The following is a 23,350-nucleotide window of genomic DNA, read 5'->3' as shown; positions in this document are numbered from 1 at the left end:
TGAAGTTACTCAGATACAAGTCGCAGCCAGGCTACTGATCATCACTTCACCCTCAGATAACAGGTTGGGTGTTGACTGGTTTTTGGATTTTCTGTGTTTGGTTGGGTTCCTGACTCCCCGGGAAAGCAAAGCCACAAAGATTTGCTTCTCTTGTTCGCACCCAGATCCCAACACACCTTCCCCTGCTGACATTCACACACCACTGTTCTGAGTAACTTGACAACAGGGCTGCTGGAAAGACCAGAAACCCAAAAACATCAAAGCTTGAGAGCAGCCAGCTTCCCACTGCCTTGTGCCAGGATGGGGAGAGCTCTGGGTAACAGGTCAGACTGCACCAAGAGCACCCTGTAGCTCCCCTGGGCTGCATGCAGCATCATTTACAGTACACCAGCCCCTTTACACTAAAATAACCACAATACAGGAAAAGAGAGTCAGCAGTTGAGTCTATATGTGAGAATGACAGCCACCAATTCTACCCTGACTTGTTTTTGCAGTAAAAGGAAGATGTTGTATCACTGATGCCCTGCAACATGGGCAATAAATATGAAGAAACTACCCAAATTAAAGTCTCCTACTCAACTGGCCACTGATTTAGAAGCAGCTTAAACAGTGCTCTGGACAGAGGTCTGTCCCACACTGCATCAGCCTTCACAGGACTTCTGCAGGTTCTGCACAGTTAACTACTTCTGGCCTGGTGCTAAGGGGAAGGGAGTTTCCCCCACAGGCATTTTTCCTATTGTAGTGTGAAGAGCCAAGGGGCAGCCAGTTGGCTCTCTGCCATTCTGCTTTAAAGAGCAGCATCCAGCTGCATTAGATTTGGTTCTTACTCGGTCAGCACTTGAAAATGGAAGTTTAGAAAAGCAGAGAAGCAATTAACTGTTTCCTTACAGAAACACCTGCACACCACCAAACCACGCATCACGTATGTGAAAGCGTCAGCCAGTCTCCACCTCAGCTCCTTGCACACAGAGAGTAGCATTGCAGGGGGAGATTGCTGCCTGCAGACTTGCAACAGCAACAGATAAATGGTTTAACAGAGGCAGGGCTTCTCCCCCATTTCTCGGAGCACACGTTAAACATCGCTGCACATTATGATATCACAGTGACAACATACAGTGCCTCTGTGCAATGGCAGGACAGCCACAGGTTTACTAGGGGAGAGTTGTGCTGCTGGGGCTGAGCTGGTGAGAGCTGCAGGATGCTGCAGAAGTGATCTGGTGCACAGATGGCTTTCACAGAAGTGAGAAATCCCAATAGCAGCTACAGCAGCAAGAGACAAGAATTCGCTGGCAGCTCCTCCCAGGCCTCGCCCAGGCACTGCCCCACAGGTAAGGTGCTGCTGGAGGGATCTGCCAGCCTCAGGCAGCTGCAGCACCAACAGAGGTACCACACCAACACCTGCATCCAAAGCATCTTGTTCCACTCCACTACCAGTCTCTCCCCTGCCAATACAAAATGTCTGTCCTGAAAGTGAGAGCAAAAGCAAGGCCTGGAGCCTTCTTATCAGCACAGCAGGACTGCTCAGTGGCAGTTTGCAGTATCACACATGGTGGGATTTCACTCAGGGATCAAGGGAATGCTTAAGGTAGTCACTGCACGTGCCATAAAATATGTCCAGACAACAGATCACAGTGTGGGGGGCTGTGTGTGTGTAGAAAGTCAGTCTGACACCAAAATCAGAGATGAAGGGCAGTAAAATGCTGTTTCTTCTGCTGCTACTATGTACTAGTATAGTCAAATGCCTTGCTCTGTTGCCTTAGCACAGATAGTTTTGAAGGAGATTAAGTTTTCACTGTTAACTACTGCATTTTGGAGATATGATCTGTCCTCTCACTTTCCCCAAGGACCCAGAGTATCTACTTCATAACTTCTCCAGGCACAGCTTAATAAAAACATGCTTTGAACTTCCTCCTGTTATTGGACCATCTTCTTCAGGACAATAATATTCAAAACAATCCCAAGTTTCCAGGCTGCCTTCAGAAGGAAATCACTGGAACAAGTCAGTTATGCACTTAAAAGCTTTTTGGCCCAAATCCCTTTTGAACTATATCCTGAGAATGGCTGACATCCAACATTGCTCCTAAAAGTTTGTCAAGCTGATCTTCAGGCCAAAAATTTATCAAGGTTGTCTTCAAAGTTCCTGCACTTTGTTTACTTGAACCAAGACACCTTCCAGTCTGCTCAGGCCCTAGAAAGGGCTCCAAAGCTTCCATGAAGCATGTACCCCCGAGCTGTTCCCACTGCAGGGATGGAGTTTGCCTTTGCTGTTGCAGGCAGGGGAGCTGAACAGCCCTACATTCAGGACATCTCCTTGCAAGCACATGTTTGGGGAGATGGTTGAGGTTTGACCCCCACAGAAGAAGAAAGCAGCCAAGAAGCTGCAGAGTTTGGGCATCCTTCCCAGTGAGGAACCAACCCTGTCCCAAGGCACCGTGCTGCAGCAGCCTGTGCTTAATGAGCAAGCCTCAGGGAAGAGGGCCATCATTGTTCTCCCCATCCCTGACAAGCTCCCCACTTCCCTGGGGGACCTGCAGAAGGCAAACACTGGTTAAACACACATTCTCCAGGCAAAGGAGAAAGGAAGAGGGGGCTGTGAGCAGCAGCATGACAATTAAGAGCCAGCAGCTGGATGCACAGGAGTCTCAGGCTCTCATTAAAGCTCAGTGGTCAGCTCCAATTAGCACCACAGGCCTCAGCTGCATCCTCAGTACAGACTTTATGCCACCCCCAGTCAGCTTTTCCATGGGGGTGAAGGCAACTGAGTTTTGAGAAGAAAACCAGCCTTCCTCTCAGGTCTGCAGCTGCCACTTCCCCTTTGCTTCCCGAATTCTTTAACAAATCTGGTTGCAATTTTCAGCAGCTTTAAACTATTTGTTTCATTTGAAGAGCAAAAGCCCTCCACTAAGGACAGTGTCATGTAGAATGCTTTTAGTACCACAACACAGCTAAAGCTCTCCCTCAAGAACTGCTCTGCTGGCTAACACTTCCACACACCAAAAGCCACTTCCATGCGTTCCCCCAGGGCAATGCTGCTCGCCTGCACAGAACCCAGGCACAGGAGGGAAGCTGGGAACACACTCCCCATCTCCCCCTTTTCTAGCCCAAGTTCTCTTTACCAAAACAGAAATCTCTTTTATTTGGAAGAGACTGGGTTTAGCTGGAGGGGAAAACGTCCCAGCTGAGGCAAGAAACAAGGCTGTGTTCTGGGGAGGTTTAGGGCCATTCTGTGATTTAGAGGCTCAAACAAGCAGCAGTCACACTGCTGGTTAATCAACCTGAGATGATCAGACCTATTTTGAGTCCAAGAGTTTTAATGCCTACCTCAGAAAGCAAAGAGAATAATTACTGTGTTAAAGATGACAGTTATTTTGCCCCTATCATTAAAGCCCATTTCCATAAGTAATTTACAAAGACAGCACTGGGTTTGGAGGCAGCATTATTTCGTTCCACCTTGATTTAATTTCTCTGCTTTTGAGACAGACTGAAGCAGTTTCACTAAATGTTTGCTGAAAAAAAATCCTCCAGGTTAGTGGAATCCTCCAGCTTGGCACCTTCACTGGCTGCTCTTGGGACAGGCTCACCCCAGATCTGCGGGTGATCAGACTCCGCAGGCACGGCAGCACCTTCCTTCGTGGCAGGGATGTCAAAGCTCAGGGCAACTCCTCCTGCCCCAATAAACCAGGTCCCTTGTGTATGTCCCAGAGCTTTCTGCCCCCTCGGTGCCCTCCTTGGGGGCGCTTAGGGAGAAGAATAAATCCCAGCCCATCCCCCTGGAGGAATTGCTGCCATGCCCAGGCTGGGGTTTTGGAGTGTGCAAGCCTCTGCGTGGGCTGCACAGGCGTTGTACAGCTGGCAGGACAGAGATGGGATCTCTCCTCAGCGATGTTTTTATTGGACACGTGCTTTACTGAAGCAGTGAGCTTTGTAGTTGTAAAACCCATTAAGACTTCTCCTAAAAATGTAAGCAAGCCTATAAAAACCCAAAGGCAGCCTCCTCCCCTCCCCTCCCGACCCCCTGGGGTTATTTACACAGTTTCCCAAAGCACAGAGTGTTACAGCCACTTCTGCATCCATGTCGTGTTCCTTCCCCCCTGCCCCCGCCAATATCTTTGCCCCAGAGCCGATTCCGTCCCCACTAAGCGCCACAGGCAGAGGACCCTCACCAGCTTCTGCGTGAGCCCCGGCGGCGCCCACTCGTAGGTGACGGTGTCGAAGGTGGGGTCCTTGCGCGACACGATGGGGTTGGTGACGATCATGCGGTTGCGTTTGTAGATGCGGCCGCCGTCGCCCGCCTTGCTGCGGGCCGTGAGCGCCGCGTACCTGGAGCCCGACAGCAGCCGCCCGATCTTGCGGTCGTCCTCCACGTCCGAGCTCAGGCTGTGATCCTCCTGGCTGCACTTGCACGACTTGCAGATCTTCCTGCGGGTGACAGGGGGATCAGCCCCGCGACGTGAGCCGGGCTGTGGGACGTACCCCATCCCGCCCCGGCTCAGCCAGCGAGCGCCAGGCTGGCCCAAGGGTTAAACAGAGCAGGGTTACAGCAATAACCAAAAGGCTGCTGCAGCCTGAGCCACGAGCAGGAATTCAGCACAATTCACTGACTGGTTTGGGTTGGGACTTTAAATGTCACTAGGTTCAACCTCTCTGCAGTGAGCAGGGACACCAGCTAGATCAGGTTCCTTGAGGCTGCTGCCTCCCACCCAGCCCAGGGAGCTGCCATGAGCTTTGAAAAGCCCTTCAAACACCACTAAACCTCCCAACCTCAGCAGCCTCCAACAGCCAAGCACCAGCCTCACCTCCTACAAAGCTTTATGTGCCCTTACAAAAACAACTGCTAAAAGAGGAATTGATACTTAGGTGTCTGTCATTTTAATTATAAGTTATAAATCATGAAGATAAGCCACTCTTTGTGGCCAGCTTCTCCATTGAATGCTAACAGCAAAAAGGAGAAAGATCACTCTGATGCAACCTCAAGTGTCTCAGCAGGAGCCTACAAGTATAATCCAAATCCACCTCAGAGTTGATTAAAAAAGTACTGATTCAACCAAATGATTGTTTTAAAGTGTGCATTTCCACACAGCTGAGGTACTGAAGTTGGGAGCTGCAGGGCACTACTGTGTGCCTCCATCACTAAGCCTACTGAAGCATTTCAGCAGCACCTGCAACAGCACCCAGCCCACAGCAACAAGGAGGCCTTGGGGCTCTCAGAAAACAGGCTAGTGTTTTGTGAGACAACCTCGGGGGGCACCAGTTCTGTTTTGATTAACACCACCTGGATAGCTCCTTTCCATTTCAAAGCCCCCTTTGTTTCTCCCCTTCTGGCTTGCAAGCAGCTATGGCAGGGCAGCAGCCCACCACCCCTGCCCAGAGCCAGGCAGTACTGTCCAGCTCCCACCAGCCACTGAAATGGTGGCTGTTTATCTAGATTAGTGGTTTTAAGAGGAAGAAAGCTGAAAAAGTATCAAATAAACAGAGCTTTCTGGCACTGAGCACAGCACATCAGCAGTCAGTGTGCTCGGCACAGCCAGCAGCAGCCACAGCAGCTTTGCTCCGTGCTGCCAGCTCTGCACCCACACACTCCCTCAGAGACAAGCCTGACAGCCAGCTCCCACCAACAGTGAGAGATTGTCCTTTTGGTCAGCACTTCCCTGCCTCCAAATCAAGGCCATGTCTGCTTTCACTAACCCATGCCCCAGCAATGTGCCAGGCTGGGAAGGAGCCATGCTCCCACCCCTGCAGCACAGGGCATTGGCAGCTGCTGCTGAGCACAGCTTGGAGCAGCTCTGGCACCATGTCCAGCTCCCAACAGCCCACTGAACAGAACCAACCAAGCAGGGCTGTGCCAGGGATGGTCTCACGGCAGGGCAGACCCTTCTGCCAGCTGGGCCACCTCTCACCCTGGCTTTTTCCTCTTCCCAAGCCACAGCTTGCTGCCAAGACCTTCATCCAGCCTCGCAGAGATTACCTGCTCCCTGGGAGTTAAACTGTTGGAAAGCAAAAAGCCATCACTGCATGAGAGCCTCAGCTCCATTTAGGCACTTCCTAAATGGCGGCTGTTCCTGCCAGACAGCAGGTCCTTTCTGCACTTCCCGATCGAAGTGCTCAGAGGCATTGGAGTCTGCACATCAACAGAACCAAAGGGACAGGGCAGGGCCCATCAAGGCCAAGACGTTACCTCCAGGAATGTGGCTCGAAGCCCATGCACATCCCTCTGCAGCGTAAACAAGGCACACCTCTTCCCGACTGCGGCTGGCTCGCCGACATCTGCAAAAGAACGGGACACGCAGGTTGGAAAGGCTTCAGCATCAACATTCACCCCACACTAGAGTACTAATACTGCAGTTTGGCTTTCAGACAGATTTCTTCAGCCATGCCTTGGCTCCTGCAAAGCCTCAAGCCTCCCTAACACCATTTGACCACTGTCCATGCAGACCTGCTACAGGTTTTAGGGATGCTTGGGATGAAGGTTTTCACTTAAGTGAGGAAAGCCAGCACATGGAACACAGTGAACATGCACCAGGCAGCCACCTTCCTCATGCACAGGGCTCAGCTCTCGTTCAAAGGTTCTTTTTATTCAGCTTATCTATTGCTTAGGAATCTGTGCAGTGAGAAATTCAGTCAGACCTGGAGGTCCATAACCATAACCTAATGCTAAACTTGCTTTACCGCAGCCTGGATCTCCCATGTCCTTCTACAGGGACTCAAGTGTATTTTGGGAATGTGGCACGTTCCATGCCTCTGGCACTGGGCTTTATGGGTGGTTTCCACGGGAAACACAGCATTGAAAGGTCGGGAAGGAAAGGGCTGTGGTTGTGCTGCACTTTCTGCTGCTCAATGAGAACAAGAAAGTCACACACATCGGTGCTGACTGCTGCAGAACCTCCCAACAGGAGAGACAAGTGTGAAAAAAAATCACAACAGGAGCCAATAACATTGGAAAACAAACCCATTTCAGTGTCTGCACCACAGATTTATCAAACATGGCTTTTTGAACATGGAAAGTGCAGGAGCACACAATGGGAGACAAACCCAAAGTGCTGAAGGAAGCATGAGGGAGAAGTGATACCACAGCACACTGGATTTCTCAGCCCAGATGTTTTTACAGAAGCTCTCAGACTCTCCTGAAAGACCTTTGTTCCCTGTAAAAATGGAGTTAAGGAAAGCAAGGGCAGTCCCTCCCCAGGGCACAGCCTGCAGAAGCAGCACGGAAGCTTCACCCCATCTCCACACATCTGACCTTGTGCAGTCAGATCACACTGAAGGGTGGTCATCCACCTCCACAAACCCCAGCACTTTCAGTCTTCAAGCAGCATTCCAATCTCTCAGTCTCTTGCAGGTTTCTGACCACTTTGGACCTCAGTCTGCATTTTCCATCAAGGCTTAACACAGATAGGTCTCACAACCACCATCCCTTTGTGGTGCCTGCTCCCATTCATCAAGTTTTTGTAGACCTTCAATCCCTCCTTTAAGACCTGAAGCATAGGCATGTTCTAGTCATTGAGGGATCATTTGTGTGCACACAGAGTCCATGTGAAGACCAGCTGAGGCTGCAGAGACTTCTGCTGGAAAGAGGAGGTCCCTGCACGTTTCTGTGTTAAGACAGTGTGTGATCTGGCAATGAAGGACTACTTAAATAATCACTTTGTTATGCCTCCTCCTGCCCCAGCTCCTCTTCACACTCCCTTCACACATGTCATTTGGAAATGTTCCATTATGTACATGGTGGAAAGCAAAGGGAAAAGCCATGTCAGTAGCAAGAATCAGTATGTGAGTCTCCACCACGAGAACCTGATGCTTCACAGCCCAGGAGTCAGTGTAGGAACTCACAGGCATGTGGGGGGTGGCCACCAGTCTGGGACATCCACCTTGGTACCTAAATCCACTATTTCAATTTATTACTTCAGTGTTCATAAGATTCTTTCTTGGTAGTTTATTCAAGCCAGTCATTTGTTCTACTTGTCCAAATAGAACTTCTGCTTCATGTGCCAGGTCCAAGCTTAATTGAGGTTAAGTCTAAACCCCATGGAAGTACATACTCAGTCACATATGAACACCCTCGTACCTGCTCTCCAAAGCAGGCTGGCACTACCCTCCACCCCAGTGAGCTGGAAGGTCTGTGTCCAGGCTGCAGGGTGTGTGTTGGACACCTACCAGACTCTAAGAGCTGCTACACAATGGCTTGGGCATGACTGTCCATGGCCAAAGGCAGGGGCTGAAGCCAAAGAGCTGGCTGCCCCACAGCACCTTGGGCACACAGCCAGCTCACGGATGGCTGGGCAGGTCTGACAAGGGTTTGGGACCTGAGGGACACCCTGTGGCACAGGCCATCACAGAGCTCACCAGGACAGCGGGAGCAGCCTGCACCAACAGACCCGAGTCCCCTCCAGGGCTGGTGCATCACCTCCCTCCGTGAGCTCAGACGCTTTGGGCAGCTCACACTGACTGCAACACAGCTGCATGTGCCTGGAGGACAGCATCATTCCTCGCTCTCACAAGTGCAGGGAGGGTTGAGGCACTCGCTTCCATCCCTGTGCAGGGGCCAAGCATAACAGGCCCTGCTGTCTGTTTTTCAGGCTGCCTGGTCCGCAGGACTTCCTGCCCAGATATGGAGCTTCTCACAGCTCCAGCTCCTCGACTATGCATAAAAGGAGATCTCTTGAAAGAGAGACAAACTGCAAAAACACCCACCCCAAACCCAACGAGATAACGCGAGGCAAATGCTCCCCAACTATCTCATCTCCACTATGTCCAAGTCCCTTTGAGAACAGCAGTGTTAAACAAAGAAATGCCAGAGTTTAAGATAAAGAGTTTGAGGACATTTGTAATAATTTTTAAAAGCCTGTGTCAACAAACTGCTTGGAAGAAAAGCAAATCCTGCTCACCACGACTAGATACACCACACATTCAAAAGATTCCCTTTTGGCTTTGTCTCATAGCATTCTTGCTATTAAAAGAGAGAACACAAGTCGGTGCAGAGGAAATTCTTAGGTAGTCAAATGATAGGACACTGAGGACATTCTACCCTCAAAAACCTCTGTGAACAATGTCAGGAATACGCCAGCAATGCCACAGTTCACTATTTCACTGGCCAAAGGCAGGGCCACTCTAGACACTGGTAACTTCACTCAGCGGTTGGAAAAGAGAGAACCTATAATGAGAAATGACGAGGAAAAAACCCCAAACACAGCTCCATTTCTGCTTAGGGCTTAAGGACTCCTTTGGAAAGGAACACTGAGCTTCCCTGGCAGGTCTGGTGAGATGGACCCCTGATTAGAAACTATGAGCATGTCTTACTCCAGAGTCCCATAAGGGAAATGCAGCCCTGAGCCTGGCTCTTGCTTTTTGGTGATGCTTAGTTGTCCTTTTCTTTGCTATTAGGCTGTTCCTTACACCATCTTTCTTCAGCTACACACAAGGGATGGGGTCAAGACAGACTTGATCAATTACTTCTGACCTCCAGCAGAAGCATGCTACGTGTCATGAGACCACAGCTCAGATCAGGGACTTGGTTTAAGTGACAAACAAGGTGGAGAGAGGAAAGTGGAGCCAGGTCCAGCTGCTGAATCAGTCACTGTAACAAAAGGATGATAGCTGAAGTAAGGACATCCTTATCTGATACAGGATGCTTAGACCATTACTCCCTTGGAAGACTTAGTTCTCTTTTCTTCTGCATATCCACAGCGACCTTGGTCTAACCACAAAGAGTTTCTAATAGTCCTGCCCCTGGAAAGCCAAGCTATCTCCTAGCAGGACAGCTTCACCATTAGCAGCACACACACCACATACCACAAGCAAACACAGGGCAGCTTCAGCCTGGTCAGCAGCAGCCCTGGCCACCACCCTGCTGGCAGATTAACCTGGAGCTGCAGCCTCAGAGGAACTCAGGCCCAAAGAAAGGTTGGGAGCCTTATTAAGTTTGGCCAGTGTGGTTATTAACCAAAGGCTGCTGAAGACCCAAAGCTTCTAAGAACATACAGCAAGAGTTAGTTTCACACAGCGTGATGGGATGTGAGGCAGGACTCTGCTTGCTCCAACTTGCTGTGCTTGGTGCCAGAGAGCACAAGCACCATCAGAGCAGATCCATGAGCGGGCTGAACCTGTGAGAGCATTGCTCCTCCCTGGCACCGCTGCCAGAGTCACACTCTGCTCTCCAGCCTCTGAAAGGGCTGTTGGGACCGCAGCCACAGCTCCAGAAGGGACTGGCAGAGCAGGGCCCTTCCACTTCTGCAGAGGTTTCTGGATCCTTAGAGCACTTATTGCACAACACCTTATTTGGAGACCAAAAACAGTGATGGAGACACGTAACTACCTCAAGTATGTTTGCTCCTCCTTTTTAGGGAGGGAAGAGGAAAAACTAGTTTCCAAAAAGTTAATACTAAGTTCACAACAGCCCTTTGGAGCAGAGGTCCTTGTTTCACCTCCTCACAGGCAGACTGCTCTGCAGTGCCCACAACACAAACCCTCTGTGCAGCATCTGGAAGACCCTCACGCAGCCTTGGCATCCGATGCCCTACCCCAATACATGGTGTGCAGGGCAGAAGAGAGCCCGCAGCTAAGGGACCACACCAACCCTTTGGGTGGGGTTCCTCCAGCTGCAATGAATGTCAGAGATTAACAACTCCAACACTGACAAAATCCCTTGAACAAAGGGAATAGCTGTACAATACCCACACGGGTGGGACCAGTTTGCTCAGCAGGATTGCTGAGTTTCAGGATACAGATGGATAGCAATTCATTTGTTGTTGTCATTATTCGACTAAAATTGAGCTAAGCTTGCATAATAGTAGGGAGCTAACTCAGATTTCCTTAAGGATTTCCAACAACTGGAGGGTGAAGTGTTTACATCCAACAGCAGAGATGTCTGTATCACAGCAAGGGGAATGCTGCAAGCTCTGGAAAAGTACACCATCATCAGTTAAAGCTAGGCAATATTTACATGGGCTGCAGGAGAAAAATCAGCCAAGCTCAACAGCAGAATATTAACACATTCAAGGGTTTTAGTTAGAAGTAAGAATAAATCCAGACTTGGTACACACAAAAAGCCTCTTTGGTTGCATTTTTCCATCCTATTGTGGTTCTGGAAGGACAGATTTGCTATAACTGCCATATTATTTACACCCATGTACTGTACCCAACTGCCCCTTTCTCAGCATATGCAACCCCACACCTTTGTTCAGCTATTTAAGCAGTTACTCTGAATCCTAAAGTACTGGCTTATGGTCCTTTTACCAAGTAAAAGAATCCCAGTGATTTCTCTCCTGGGTGGCAGAAGCCTCCTTTCAAGAGCTTGGCCTCAAGCACCTTAATTTCTGGTTTGGATGGGAAATGTCCCACTCAGCATTTTCCTAGATGGTTTTCCAGTTTGGAAGACCTCTTGATAAATTCTTTGAGAGGGATTACCTGCTTCTCATTAAACCTGCCTCAAACATTTTGGGGGAAAATTACCCCCAAAAGACACCACTGGAGACCTGAAAAGTTCCACAAAAGCTCTTCTGGGGAGTTGTTCCTCAGGTTGCAGTGCTGAGCCTGGGAGGACACTACGGGCAGTGATGCCACCCCACTTATCTTAGTTGGCTTCTTAAAGTCCACTTTAGTGAGATATTGAAGGGATCCAACAAACAAGCCCTTGGTGGGATGAAATATCCATGTCCCCAGCTGGAAGACAGCTCAGCCTGGGTTTGTTTTGGCTCATCCCCTCTGCTGGAAGAGATACTCCAGAAGCCTGACACACGAGCTCTGCCTGATTTCACTGCTCTGCCATTCATTAGGGGAGATGTGGGCTGGTTTTGCTTATCAAGCAAAGGCAAGGTCTGGTGACACGGGTCTGCCACACCAGCTCTGCATCCAGCTTGTGCAAGTGTTCCTCACCCCAGAAACACAGCCTGGGAGCTTGTATGCAAAGCTACAGCATTTGGACTAAATTACACGAATGTTAGCTCCAGCACCGCTCCTGGGATGGGGTTTTTCTTGCTGTTTTATCAGTGTCCTTAGCGCTGGCACTGACGCACCAGAGAAGAGCCCCAGCAGTGCAACTGCTGCTCCTGAAATGTACTGATCTCATCCAGCAGTTTCAAGCATTGGGTGTTATGCTGTTTTTTCCCCTCTCTCCTGCTGACCAGCTCATTAACTACACCTGAGATCTGCTGAGGTCCAGTTTCTGACACACTGGGGAGTCAACTCCCAGCACTGGCACACAAAAGTGCCTGAAGTATCCCTTGGGCAGCAGAAGGCCAGGCAGGAGGGCTTACCTCAAGTGGGAAGCTCAGAGCTGTGCGGGACAAACTTTTCTGGATTTCAGAAGCGGCTCCTTGACAGTGTCTACAAGGGGACTGCACGTGTGCAAGGGCAAACCACCACTTTACAAGCCAGTTAATCAAAATACACACTTGCTCCTATAGTTTTGACCAAAAGCAGCAAAAGGTTGTTTTATTTCCCTCTCATTTTTCATCGACAGAAAACATCTATTGTAATCATGACCCGAAAACAATTTGTTTCCCTGCCAGACTCTGAGCAAGCACAGTTATCTAAATTACCACACTCACAGAAAAAAGCCACTTACAAAAGACTGTCTTTCATCTCAGAACCCCTCTGTGGGATTTGAGTCACCAGTGAATGGGTTGGTATCATCTGGAGCACTGGAAGTACTTACTGATATTAAACTTTACAGAGTGAGAAGTTTGTTGCCTTTTGTTTTAGCAACATAAAGCAAAAGATCAGGAAAAGGCACCAATATCTGAGAGAACTATTTCAATGGAGCTGCCAGATCTCAACCTACAGATGACGGAGACGCAGCACATTCAGAGTCTCTGCAAATATCTCTCTCTTCCAAGAGCACATAGTTGGCAGCATTCCCCCCTCCACTAACAGTGTGTGAATTAACGATAAGAGAAGGGCAAACTCTGAAAAGAGATGAATAGATTTTTCCACAAGCAAAAAAGTGCTTCAGACACTTGGCCTTAATTATAAAGCCAAACCAAGCTGTAAGTGGATGCATGGAATGGGAAGAACCCACTCAAATTTAACTGACCAGTAGCTGTGCTGAGTTCCAGAGGGCTCTCCTTGTGATCTGCCATTGCCTGCACTTGAGACAGCTTTGTCCTTCCCACCTGCAGCCCAAGAAGGTGCCTGGAGCTCTGGGACCCCCCCCCACCATGAGTCGGGGGGTCCCTCTGTATGCTGACACACTGCACTTCAGAAGCTGCTTCCATCACATTTCTGTACAACTCCAATATCTTCTCAGCTCTACTGTTCACATTTTACAGCTGAGGGGATTGAGACACAAGGAAGCTGAAGACATGCCCAAGGCCATCAAGGCATTTCACACAGTGCAAAGGGCAGAGACAAACCTGGGCCACTCCTCTCCCCTCCTCACCTCAAGGGTTCCATAGGATCTATCTGCTATCACAAACCCCTCTGAAGTATCAAAGGCCCATTCATCAGTGCAAGAATGCCAAAAAATGGCTTGGCCATGAGGCATTTAAGAAAAAGACAGTAAAGGAGTAGCCCTCTGACAGCTAGTGACAAGCTGTGGCACCAGCCTCTGGGGCTGCCCATCTGCATTCCCACCCTCCACGTGCAGTCCCAGGACAGGCACTTCAGACTAAGAGAAACACTGCTCAGGTACTGTGTCCTGATGCTCTGGATTGAGACACACAGCTGACAGGAGCTGGCTGGCTGTCCTCCTGCAGACTCCCTGTTGCAGCTGGCATGTGTAGATTCTCTTCAATAGTCCAAGCAGACTTGGCAGCACGTGAGAGAAACACTGGGGGTCTTTTCTTTCCTGGACTTTCATAACCTCTTATATAGGAGGAAAATAAAGCAAGTGTTTGAGTGACATTTCCAGGTCTTCAGAAAGAGCAAAGGAACAAGTCCAAGACCACTTTGTGGGTGGTGATGCCCTGAACCCTAATGCAGAGGCTGAAGGGCTGTGCCACCTCGCATCCCGGCAGGGCATGGGCAGCCAGCCACAATGCTTTCAGGCAAATTTGCTTTCCTACATTCCTCTGATAAGAATGCAGTAGATTTTTCATCCCTTGACAGGTTCCTTCCCAATGAAGCACTACCTGGAATAACTTGCCAAAGACTCTGTAAAAGCTAATGCTGACAGAACTCTGCCTGTTTTCTTAGCAGGTAAGGCAATAAACCCCAAGTATTTAAAGCTCTAAGAGGCATATCCCACTGTGCTAGAAATTAAAGATGATATTTGCACAGCAGTCTGTACACAGCAGCCACCCAGCTGTTTCAGTGCTTCTCTTAACCAAGGCTTTAACACAGGTGCAAGCAGAAGTTACTTTCCTAAAAGCATGTATTTTTGCATGCTGGAAAGATACCACTAACAGCATCCACAATTAAGCACTAGCAGAAAACACACCATTTCCATTTTCCTCAGCCACTCTCCTCCACTTCCATAGTATTTTTGTTCCCATCATTTGCCCTAGTGAGGCAGCCAGCATGTACTCCTGTTGCCTGTTTTCAGTCACAGGGATCACCCATCCCCTTGGATGAGGGAGAACAGCCTTTCCTTCCCCTTGCCTCTTCCATCGGTTCAGGAGAGCCATTCCTGAGCAGGTTTGAAATGCTGCACCCAGTGAGCTAAGCATTAACCATTTATGGTGCCTTATCTGTCAGCAATTAAGCCAAGGCTTCAGGTGTACCAACTGCTTTGAACACACTTGGCATTTGCCTCCCGAAAGCTTAGACATTGACCCATGGGGGAGCACAAAAGCAGCATCCCCAGCAAGAGGGAAAGTCCCCCATTGCAGTGGGAAATAATAGCTCTGAAGCAGTTCAGAGGCTTTCAGTAACTGCAGCGATGAAGTCAAAGGGTTCTGAGTAGGTGAGAGGGTAGAAGTATGAGGAATCAGGCTGGTAAGCAGCCCTAGGAAACTCCTCCTCTTCCAAAGTTTGTAAAGAGCTGCCCTGAAATCTTCCCCTTTCTCTGAGCCCCATCTTTAAATGGAGCAATAGCTCCAAGCTAGGACATCTGAATACCTCTTTTCCTGAATGGCTGAAATACAGTATTTCCTTTTCAAAGAGAGAAAAAAACCTCAGCCTAAACAAATGCTCCAGACACCGTCTCCCTGCGGGACGAGAGGGATTTCATAACTTGTAAATCATATTTTATGGGACTCAGTGTCACTCTGAGGCCAAGTCCCAAAATAAGCTCTTTAACCCATGTGCTGCTTTATGATTCTATATCTATAAATACTCGTTCAGAGCTAAGCAGGTTTCCTCATCAAGATCAACATCTGCTTCCCTGGGACAGCTGCAGCAGCGCTTCCTCCCTTGGGCTCCCACACAAGTAGCCACCAGCTTTCCAAGCAGGGCACACAGGGTGATGCTGCCATCTCCCCAGCCCATCAGCACCCAGGCCCTGCTCCATCAAGAGGAGGCTTTACAGAGGCTGTACTGACTGTTCATAATGAAATCCAAGCTCCTGCTCGTGGAGACTGTAACCAGACATTCTGAACACAGCAGCAGCCTGCAAGGGATAAATAACTTTCAGCAGTCTAATTGTTAAAAGTGATGAGGCCCAGCTCTCAGCAGCAGAGATGCAATTGCTCACACGGCTCCTGACAGCATTGACACGAATGAGCTCTACCAGCTTTAAGTGAGCAACGTGGCAGCTTTGCAGGCACACTCTGCAGGGACAGCACCTGCCATCTTAACCACTGCAGGCACAAACTGCTTCACAGTGGGTTTGGAAGGAACAGAGATGTCACAGATGTGTTCCTGCAGAAAGCCCCCTGAGCACACCTCCCTTCTCCAGGAAGCCAGCCCTTGCCCCAGCACTGGAGGCACATGCAGCGAAGGGCTGAGCCCAGGTATCCCGCACACCTCGGCCAAGGCGCCCAGTGCACGAGGAGTGAGTGAAAAGGCTGTGTCTCCAGTGCACTCCACAGGGCTCTGTTAGAAGCTTCTACATTTTTGGACTTTACAAAGGGCAAGTTCCCAGCCACATCTGCAGGTATATGCAGAGGAGTCTTCAAGTCTCTGGACCTTCTGCCGATGGCAAAGGGGCTTCTGCCTCTCCCTGAGCCCACCCCATACACAGGGGCTCATTTAGCAGAGCAGCTGCTTCAGGTGGCTGCGAAAATGAAGAGTTAAAGAACCAAAACTTGTATTAAGTGAGTAAATCCTACCTTGGCTTTAACAGTGCTTTAGCTTAGTGAGTTATTTTCTTCTCCTGACGAAATGGACTGAGCTTAGTGAGAACAGAACACCAACCCCGCTGGCGGCAGGGTCCAGCTGAACGGGCTCCAGTAGCGCCCGAAATGCCAGCCAGCACGCTTTATCTCTGCTCAGGGCTCTAACTCTCCACTTAGAATTTAATCTAAACAACCCATTTGCCAAACAGAATGCCATCCCACTCATGCTGTGTTAATTTCCTCAGAAACAATCCCAGAATACGCTAGGCAAGACATCAACAATAATTAAACCCAACAGTGATTGAAAATCACATTTTCAGGGCCTTGCAACGAGCCCTAATGAGTTCCAGACTTGCCTTCCCTGACTTGCTCAAACTGGCTGTGTGACACTGCCAAGCCAAATTACAATTTGACAGAATTCCACCCCATGCCCAGAAAATGTGCCCTGCTCATGATTCAGGAAATTAAACAGCCGCCTACTGCAAAGACGCCCATTTGTCTCTGGGCAGAGATTACTGATCCAGGGGCTCTATTTATTTTTTCCCCCCCCTCCTTGGTTTTTATTATGTTATTTCTTATCCCTTTTGAAGTTCAGACTAGCTGGGACTTTTCCTTTTTCATACTAGCACGCCTGGCTCCCGTTCAGGTGACAGGCAGCTTGTCAGGAGACTGAGGCAGCCCCCAGCCATCTCCCTCCCTCGCCCCACGCAGGGGTCTGCTCGGTGCTGCCTGCCACCAGCACAGCTCTGCCCGTCCACTGCAGACAGTTTGTGTTATGCCCTTCACAGATTTAATGACATTAAAGATGACATCTTGTCCTTTGCCTTCCCACCAAGGATCCAGACACACATCCTGGAAAGATGCTGAAGGTTTCATCACTTGCGAGCCCTACAGGGTGCCTTGCAAGGCCTCTGACCTACCCCTGTGCAGCCTTGCTGCTCCATCCCCTGGGATGATGCTCAGGAAGCTCCTGGGAGATGGGTCTTGCACAGAGATGGCTTCAGCAGGGCCAATTTCTGCTCCACAGCACAGATTCTCAGCCTTCCCCGCTGCCCACATCCAGCTCAGCTTCTCTGCTCTCTCCTCCAAGAGCCCCCCGGGCTGGGGCTGCTGGCTGGAGCTGGACCTTGCTGAAGCCCCCTAGCCCTGCACACACCACCCTGGATAAGGCAGGAGTTGAGCTGCTGTGTGACTAAACCAGATCAACCACAGCCCCGCAAGCCTCACACAACCCACAATCAGAGTTGCCCATGAAGAAGGGTCAGTTTTCACTCCTGCAGCATTGCTCTCTGCTCAGTGGGGGTAACAGCTTCCTGAGGGGCTCCAGGCACCCTCCCCACAAATGCTGGGGCAAACAGGACCCTACAGACATGCCCGAGGGTTACCAGCCACAGGGACCTGCTGGCAGCAGGCACACTGCTCCGAGTCTCTGGGGATGGCACACCAGAGGAGAACTTTGCAGAGGTACTTGCTGAACCATGGACACTCTCTGCATGCCTACAAGGACAGGGTCCTTGTGGCAGCCAAACAATGGGGCAGGTAGAGCTAGAAGGAGGAGGGGAGATAGGAAAGGAGAAGACACTCACTCCCACCCAAAAATCAGGTAATTCAGGCAGGACATATGGAGAGAAGGAGCATCAGTGCTGCAGAACACTGCCCCCACCATCCATGCTGGGCCACAGGCACCGAGCCCTGCTGCCAAACACCAGCACTTGCCCAGGGCAGTCTGCAAGGAGCTGGCGTGCCACTAAACCCAGCAAAGAGCTTTCCTCAGGATTCAGCAGTGGCACAGTTAAAACCTAACAGGATACAGGGAGCTACACCTTGTAGTTGAACCTTCCTGTCCTAACAGTTAAGGAGGGATCTCCAAGGACAGCACTGGCAAGAAAGCTCATGGCAAAGAGTGCCATGGCCCAAAGGGAGAGTCTGGAGGTGCCCCTGTGCCCAGGCAGACCCATGGAGGCCAGTCCCAGGGCATAGCACTCGCCACTGCCCCACTGGGGCTGTCTGGCATCGAGAGATGGGATTACAACAATGTGGAAACTGAGAAGTGCTGACATTAAGTGTTTAACTCATATCCTAATCACGCAGTGACAAAGGTACAGCAAGTGAGGTCGTAAGAGCAGCTGCTCCCTGACAACCCGTTCCACACGTTGTCTATTTAGCAGTTAAAATCCCTTCCATTCGGGCTAACGCTGTGCCAAGGGAGCAGCTCGGTTATTCTGGTTCCTTTGCTCATCGGAAGACCCCGTGAGAGAGCCCGGGAGGCTGCCTGGGCACCAGCAGTCGCTTCCCAGGGCTCTGAAGCAGACACGCGACTCCCCCCGGGACACCAGCAGCGGTGCTCGGGCTTTAACTGAGACAACAAACAGCTGCTCCTCCACAGAAAGCGGCGTCGAGGGGGGTTTCTTGTACAGAACAAGAGGCAAACGCGGCGGGGATGCGCTCGGCCGGACCTGCCCCGGGGAACGCGCAGCGCGTCAGACCGCGGGCGTTCAGCACCCCCGGAGCGGTGACGCCCCGGGACACGCACCTGCGGCCCCTCACCGGGCAACCGCAGCCCTAAGGGAGCTCTGCTCCCGGGAACCTCCGGAGCTCGGGAGCCGACCCGCGGCCGCCCCGGGAGCCGAACCCCGGCCGCCCCGGGAGCCGAACCCCGGCCGCCCCGGGAGCCGAACCCCGGCCGCTCCCATCCCCATCCCGCCCGCTCTCAGCGCCCAGAGCCGGGGCTCAGCACCTCCCCCGAAGCGGGGAGACCGCGGAGCGGGCAGAGGCGCCGGCACAGCGCGAGGCGGGGGGCGGCAGGTGAGGGATAACGGAGGGAAAGAACGGAAAGTGAAGATTTACAGCAAGCGGGGAGTTGAGCGGCAGGTCCCCGGTGCGCGCCCGCGGCGCTCAGAGGACGGAAGGGGTACACACGGAGCCGGCCGCTGCCCCGCGCTCACTCACCTTCCCGCGGCCGCGCCGCCGCCGCCGCCGCGCCGCTCCCCGCCGCCCGCCCGGGACGAGCCGCGCCGCTCGCCCGCCGCCTTTCATTGGCGCCCGCCGCTGCCCCGGGCCGCCCGCAGCCAATCCGCGGCCGCCCAGAAACTTTCCTGGCCAATGGCGTGCGGGGGGCGGGGCCCGCGGGCTCCGGCGCGCACGTGTGCGCGGGAGCGGCGCTGCGGGGCTGCGCGGGGCTGCGCGCGCCGGGGCGCGGGACGGGGGCGAAAGGGCCGAAGGAAGCGATAGTTAATGTTTTCGGGTGCTCACACCCCGAACGGCGGCGCGGGGAGGGGCCCCGGGGATGCCCGAGCGGTGCGTGGGCCCGGCCGGGGCGCGGGCAGCTGATGGCTCTCAAGCCAAGTCCCGTTTCTTGTCTGGGCTGGGGCTGCCTGCTGTCCCCCTGCACCCCTGTCCCCTTGTCCCCCTGCCTCCCTGTCCCACCGTCCCGCTGGCCTGCCGTCCCTCTGTCCTGCTGCCCCAGGCTCTGACACCAGGCGTGGGGAAATGGGTTTGCCAATCAAACAGGGCTGTGCTGGGACAGTTTGCCATAGAAAGCTGCCCTGGAATATTTTTAGCAGAAGAAACTGTCCCAAACCATGTCTCAAACCATGTTTCTCTCGGTGTGCTAAGCACTGGATGAGAATCTATTGCCTTTTGAAGTGTTTTAACATGCAAAGTCTGCTTTACAGCTGGCAAGCACTATTCCTGCCTGCTCCTGCTTTGCCCAGCACAAAGCCCCTTTGTGCAGGGGAGGGGAGAAGGCTGGATGCTCTGCCTTGCCAGCACGGGGCCGAGGGGCTGCTGCCTCCCAGGATCCAGCCCAGGGAGAAGGGATTCACTCTGTTCAAGAGAAATAACGGGGATGGAGCTGTGTAGGTGGCACTGGCCTGAGAGGCCAACAGCCCCAGGGGCCACCCCCAATCCCCCGAGAGCCCAAGTGTGCCCTGACACACAGAGCCAGCATCTGCGCTCCTTTAGAAAAGGTATTTGAACATCCTCAGAAAATTCCGGGTTAAAAAACAAAGGCAGACGAGAAATTCTGCAGAGACAAAGTCCCTCTGGGGAGAGCATCTGAACCTGACCTTCCAGAGGCATTTTGGAAGCAAGCGGAGGGAACGGCACGGGGATATTGTTTTTCAAACCCATGTCATGAAGGGCTTGGCAGCCCTGGGAAACATTTGAAATGGCTACAGGATGACATTATCTCCCTTTCTCAACACACACATGCACCTGGGAGATAGCAAAGGACTTAGAATGGGATTTCTGTGAGCCACGAGGGCCGGGGTGATGGGCCAGAGCCCAGCGGGGAGCCATGGCTCTGGGACAGCTGCAGTGGGTCCCCACGGTGAGCACAGAGCGGCCTGTCTGGGGGTGCCAGTCTGTGTCACAGGGACACGGTGCGTCTAAAGGTGCTGGGTTTGGGTTTTCTTTGTTTCTTTGTCCAATAGCAGCTGTGACACAGCCCCGGGTACCAGGGCAGGGGCCTGGCAAAGGCTTTTCCTCAGCCTGCAAACAATGCTTGACACAGTGTGTGACTGTGCTTTTGAATTCTTAGTATGGAAAGATCATAAAACCAAGATTAGAAAAAGATTTGTAAAAACCCATCTTAGATGCTTATAGTTCCAATAAACCCCACCTGGAATTATTGTGACTATTGGTAGCACAGATAAATCATGACAAGCAACAGCGAGGTGTAGGCAGAGCGAGAAGCTGTGTCGAGGGCACATCGTTTCTGATGTTCAACAAGCCTCTTGAGAAGCACCTGGTGGTGGCTGCCCCCAGAGGCCAGGAGCTCTGCCAGGCTGGATGGGCACTCTTGTAAAAAGTTCTTAGGTTTCTGAATGATTTGTCCTGTCATCAGGCAGTCCCAGTGTTGCCTTTGAGGATGAGATCTGCTCTGGCATCGTGGCAAGTTGTGAAGTGGAGCAGATTGCAGGCATGGAGAGGTAAAGGCATGTGGGAGTCAGCCCCGAGGAGGACCTGGCCGCTCAGACTGTGCCTTGGGAAGGATGCCAAGGCCAGTTATCACTGACGGCCTCTGAATAATGAGTCTGTGCTATATTTAGGTCTTTGCTAGGAAGAGACAGAATCATCCTGTGACTAAACAGAGCTAAATCTCTGCAGTAGTCATTCCCCATAAATCGACGACAAATGGACAAAGGGGAAAGATGCTCAATTATGAGAAACAAGAGATTTCAGCTTCCTGTTGATTCACCAGCAGCTTGTATCAGGACAAAACCATCCCTGCAGAGGTGTCACCAGGCTGTGGCTTCCTGCAGTGTGCCCGGTGGCCAGCCCCACTCTGAAGGCAGAAGCCTGTACCATGGACAAAAAACCCAGTTGCTAACTGTTATAACAGCAGCAAGGGGCTGGAATTAGTAGTCGTTTCTGAACCAAGCAGAGCTCCTCGCTTCCTCTGAAATGATGCTGAAGGTGAAGCCAGACTTCTTATCTCCTTTGAGTTTGTCTTTATTGGTCTGCAAGGTCAGGAGTTCATGGGAGTCACTGAGGACAGGGGAGGGAAAGACGTGTTAGGTCACTTGTGGAGGGCTGTTTCTCCTAGTGCAGCACTCTCTGTGATTTAAAGCATCTTAGGCAATACCCACTTCTCAGGTTAGAACCTGTACGTTCTAAGATGGATTTTCCAAGGTCTAACTCAGTTGAGTTTGCAGCTTTATTCCTCGTTTATATTCCTGCCACACGTTTTGTTTCAGCTGTGGCTTTGAAGCATGGGGTGAGCTGCTTGCCAGCCCTTCTGACTTTTGAATCTGGACAACGAAGGGCACGTCCTCACTGCCCCTTCCTGACCCTACACACTCCAGATGCTGCCCTCGGCACAGAGGGCTCAGCTCATCCAGCCCAGCTCTCTGGCACATGCATCAGGGCTGCGCCTGGAACTCAGAGCTCAGCCCCAGGGCCTCATCCTCACGCCATAGAAATGCACCAGGAGGTGGGAAGAAGGAAAAAGGAGAGGAGCTGAGGTGAGGCGCTGCCTGAGTGAAGCCAGTCTCCCAGAGCGGTTGCACCTGGCTGATGAGGTGCCAGGCTGGCTTGCTTGGCCACAGCCGCCGTGTCCTCTCCCTCACCGGCCGCTGTGTGCTGCCAGGGCCATGGAGCAGAGAGGAGTGCTGGCACCCTGCTCTGATCCCAGCCCCTGTCCCTGCTCGGGCTTCTCAGGGGACAAGTCCCAAGGGAGATGGAGAGGTGCCACAGCAAGGTTGGCTTGAGGCTGCCTGGATGGGGAATGGGGGTCTGTCTGTCCGTGGAGCAGCCGGGCCACGCTGCCCCCGAGCACACCCACATCATGCTCTTAATTCAAAAGAGCTGCTTGGCTTGAGCTCCTTGAGCGATGCAAGTGGCAGTTTGGCCCAGAGACAACAGAACTGGCCAACAACAATCAATAGGATGCCACGAACTCGTCGCAGTCGGGCAGCACAGCCCGACGTGCGGGACCCCCGCAGCCTCGGCCACGGGGGGCTGTGAGGCTGGCAGAAGGCTTTTGCCTGTGTGGGAGCAGAGTCTGTGCTGCAGATCGAGAACCCCATGCTATGGTGAAAGGGATTACTGCAAACTATGCTGTGTGTTCTGGTGAGAGAATCTGCGGTATTACATTCTTGGCTAATTTTCAGGTTTTCTCTTTTGTACAAACATAAAGGGATAAATGAAGTAGAAAATACTGATCCACAGCTGCTTTTGGTTAAGTGTTTGCCCCTGTTCCACAAGCAGAGTAGTAAAACTGCAGATTTGGTTGAAATATTTCTCAAGAAACTTCCATCTCGATGGGAGCAACACAATCAAAGGAAAAGGGCTGAAAAGCAAGTGGAGGAAACTGATGAAAAATGATGACAAGTGTCAATTAAACCCAGGCAGCTCCTTTGCCATTGGTTACTGAATGAAAGACATCAGACTCCCGTGTGTCCTGGTTTTGCCCATGGTTGGTTGTAAGGAAATAAGTGATTGCAGTGGGAAGAAAAAAGACATCAACTCAAAGAAATATTTTGTGGCAACATACTATGTTTTTTTTCACTGGTCGTGATCAAATGAGTCATCTAGTTTGTAGTCAAAAATAGACCCAGTAATGTGGATTAAAAAAATAGACCAGCAATACATGTGGTTATGAACACAACTGTTACGATATGGGCTTCCTAATTTGGCCATATTCATGCGAGCTCTTTCTTCCAACGCTTGACGCAGTCAGTTTCATCATCAAAGGTTAT

At 51.4% G+C, this 23,350-nt stretch overlaps 1 protein-coding gene across 1 annotated transcript in view; it reads right to left on the bottom strand.

Annotated features, from left to right (window-relative positions):
• Nucleotides 1–19,142, bottom strand: part of LMCD1 (LIM and cysteine rich domains 1) — a 28,015-nt gene extending 8,873 nt beyond the window's left edge. Inside the window, exons 1-3 of the mRNA XM_062008562.1 lie at nt 19,098–19,142; nt 6,176–6,264; nt 4,164–4,419 (exon numbers count right to left, since the gene is read on the bottom strand). Of these exons, the coding sequence (XP_061864546.1) occupies nt 4,164–4,419; nt 6,176–6,264 (345 nt within the window). The 5' untranslated portion in view covers nt 19,098–19,142. The remainder of the gene's footprint in view (nt 1–4,163; nt 4,420–6,175; nt 6,265–19,097) is intronic.
• Nucleotides 19,143–23,350: the final 4,208 nt, after the last annotated feature.

The sequence above is a fragment of the Colius striatus genome, chromosome 15, assembly GCF_028858725.1.
Source record: "Colius striatus isolate bColStr4 chromosome 15, bColStr4.1.hap1, whole genome shotgun sequence".
NCBI lineage: Eukaryota > Metazoa > Chordata > Aves > Coliiformes > Coliidae > Colius > Colius striatus.
Note: the sequence above shows the minus strand (reverse complement) of the source record. Positions and strands in the feature narration are given on the sequence as shown.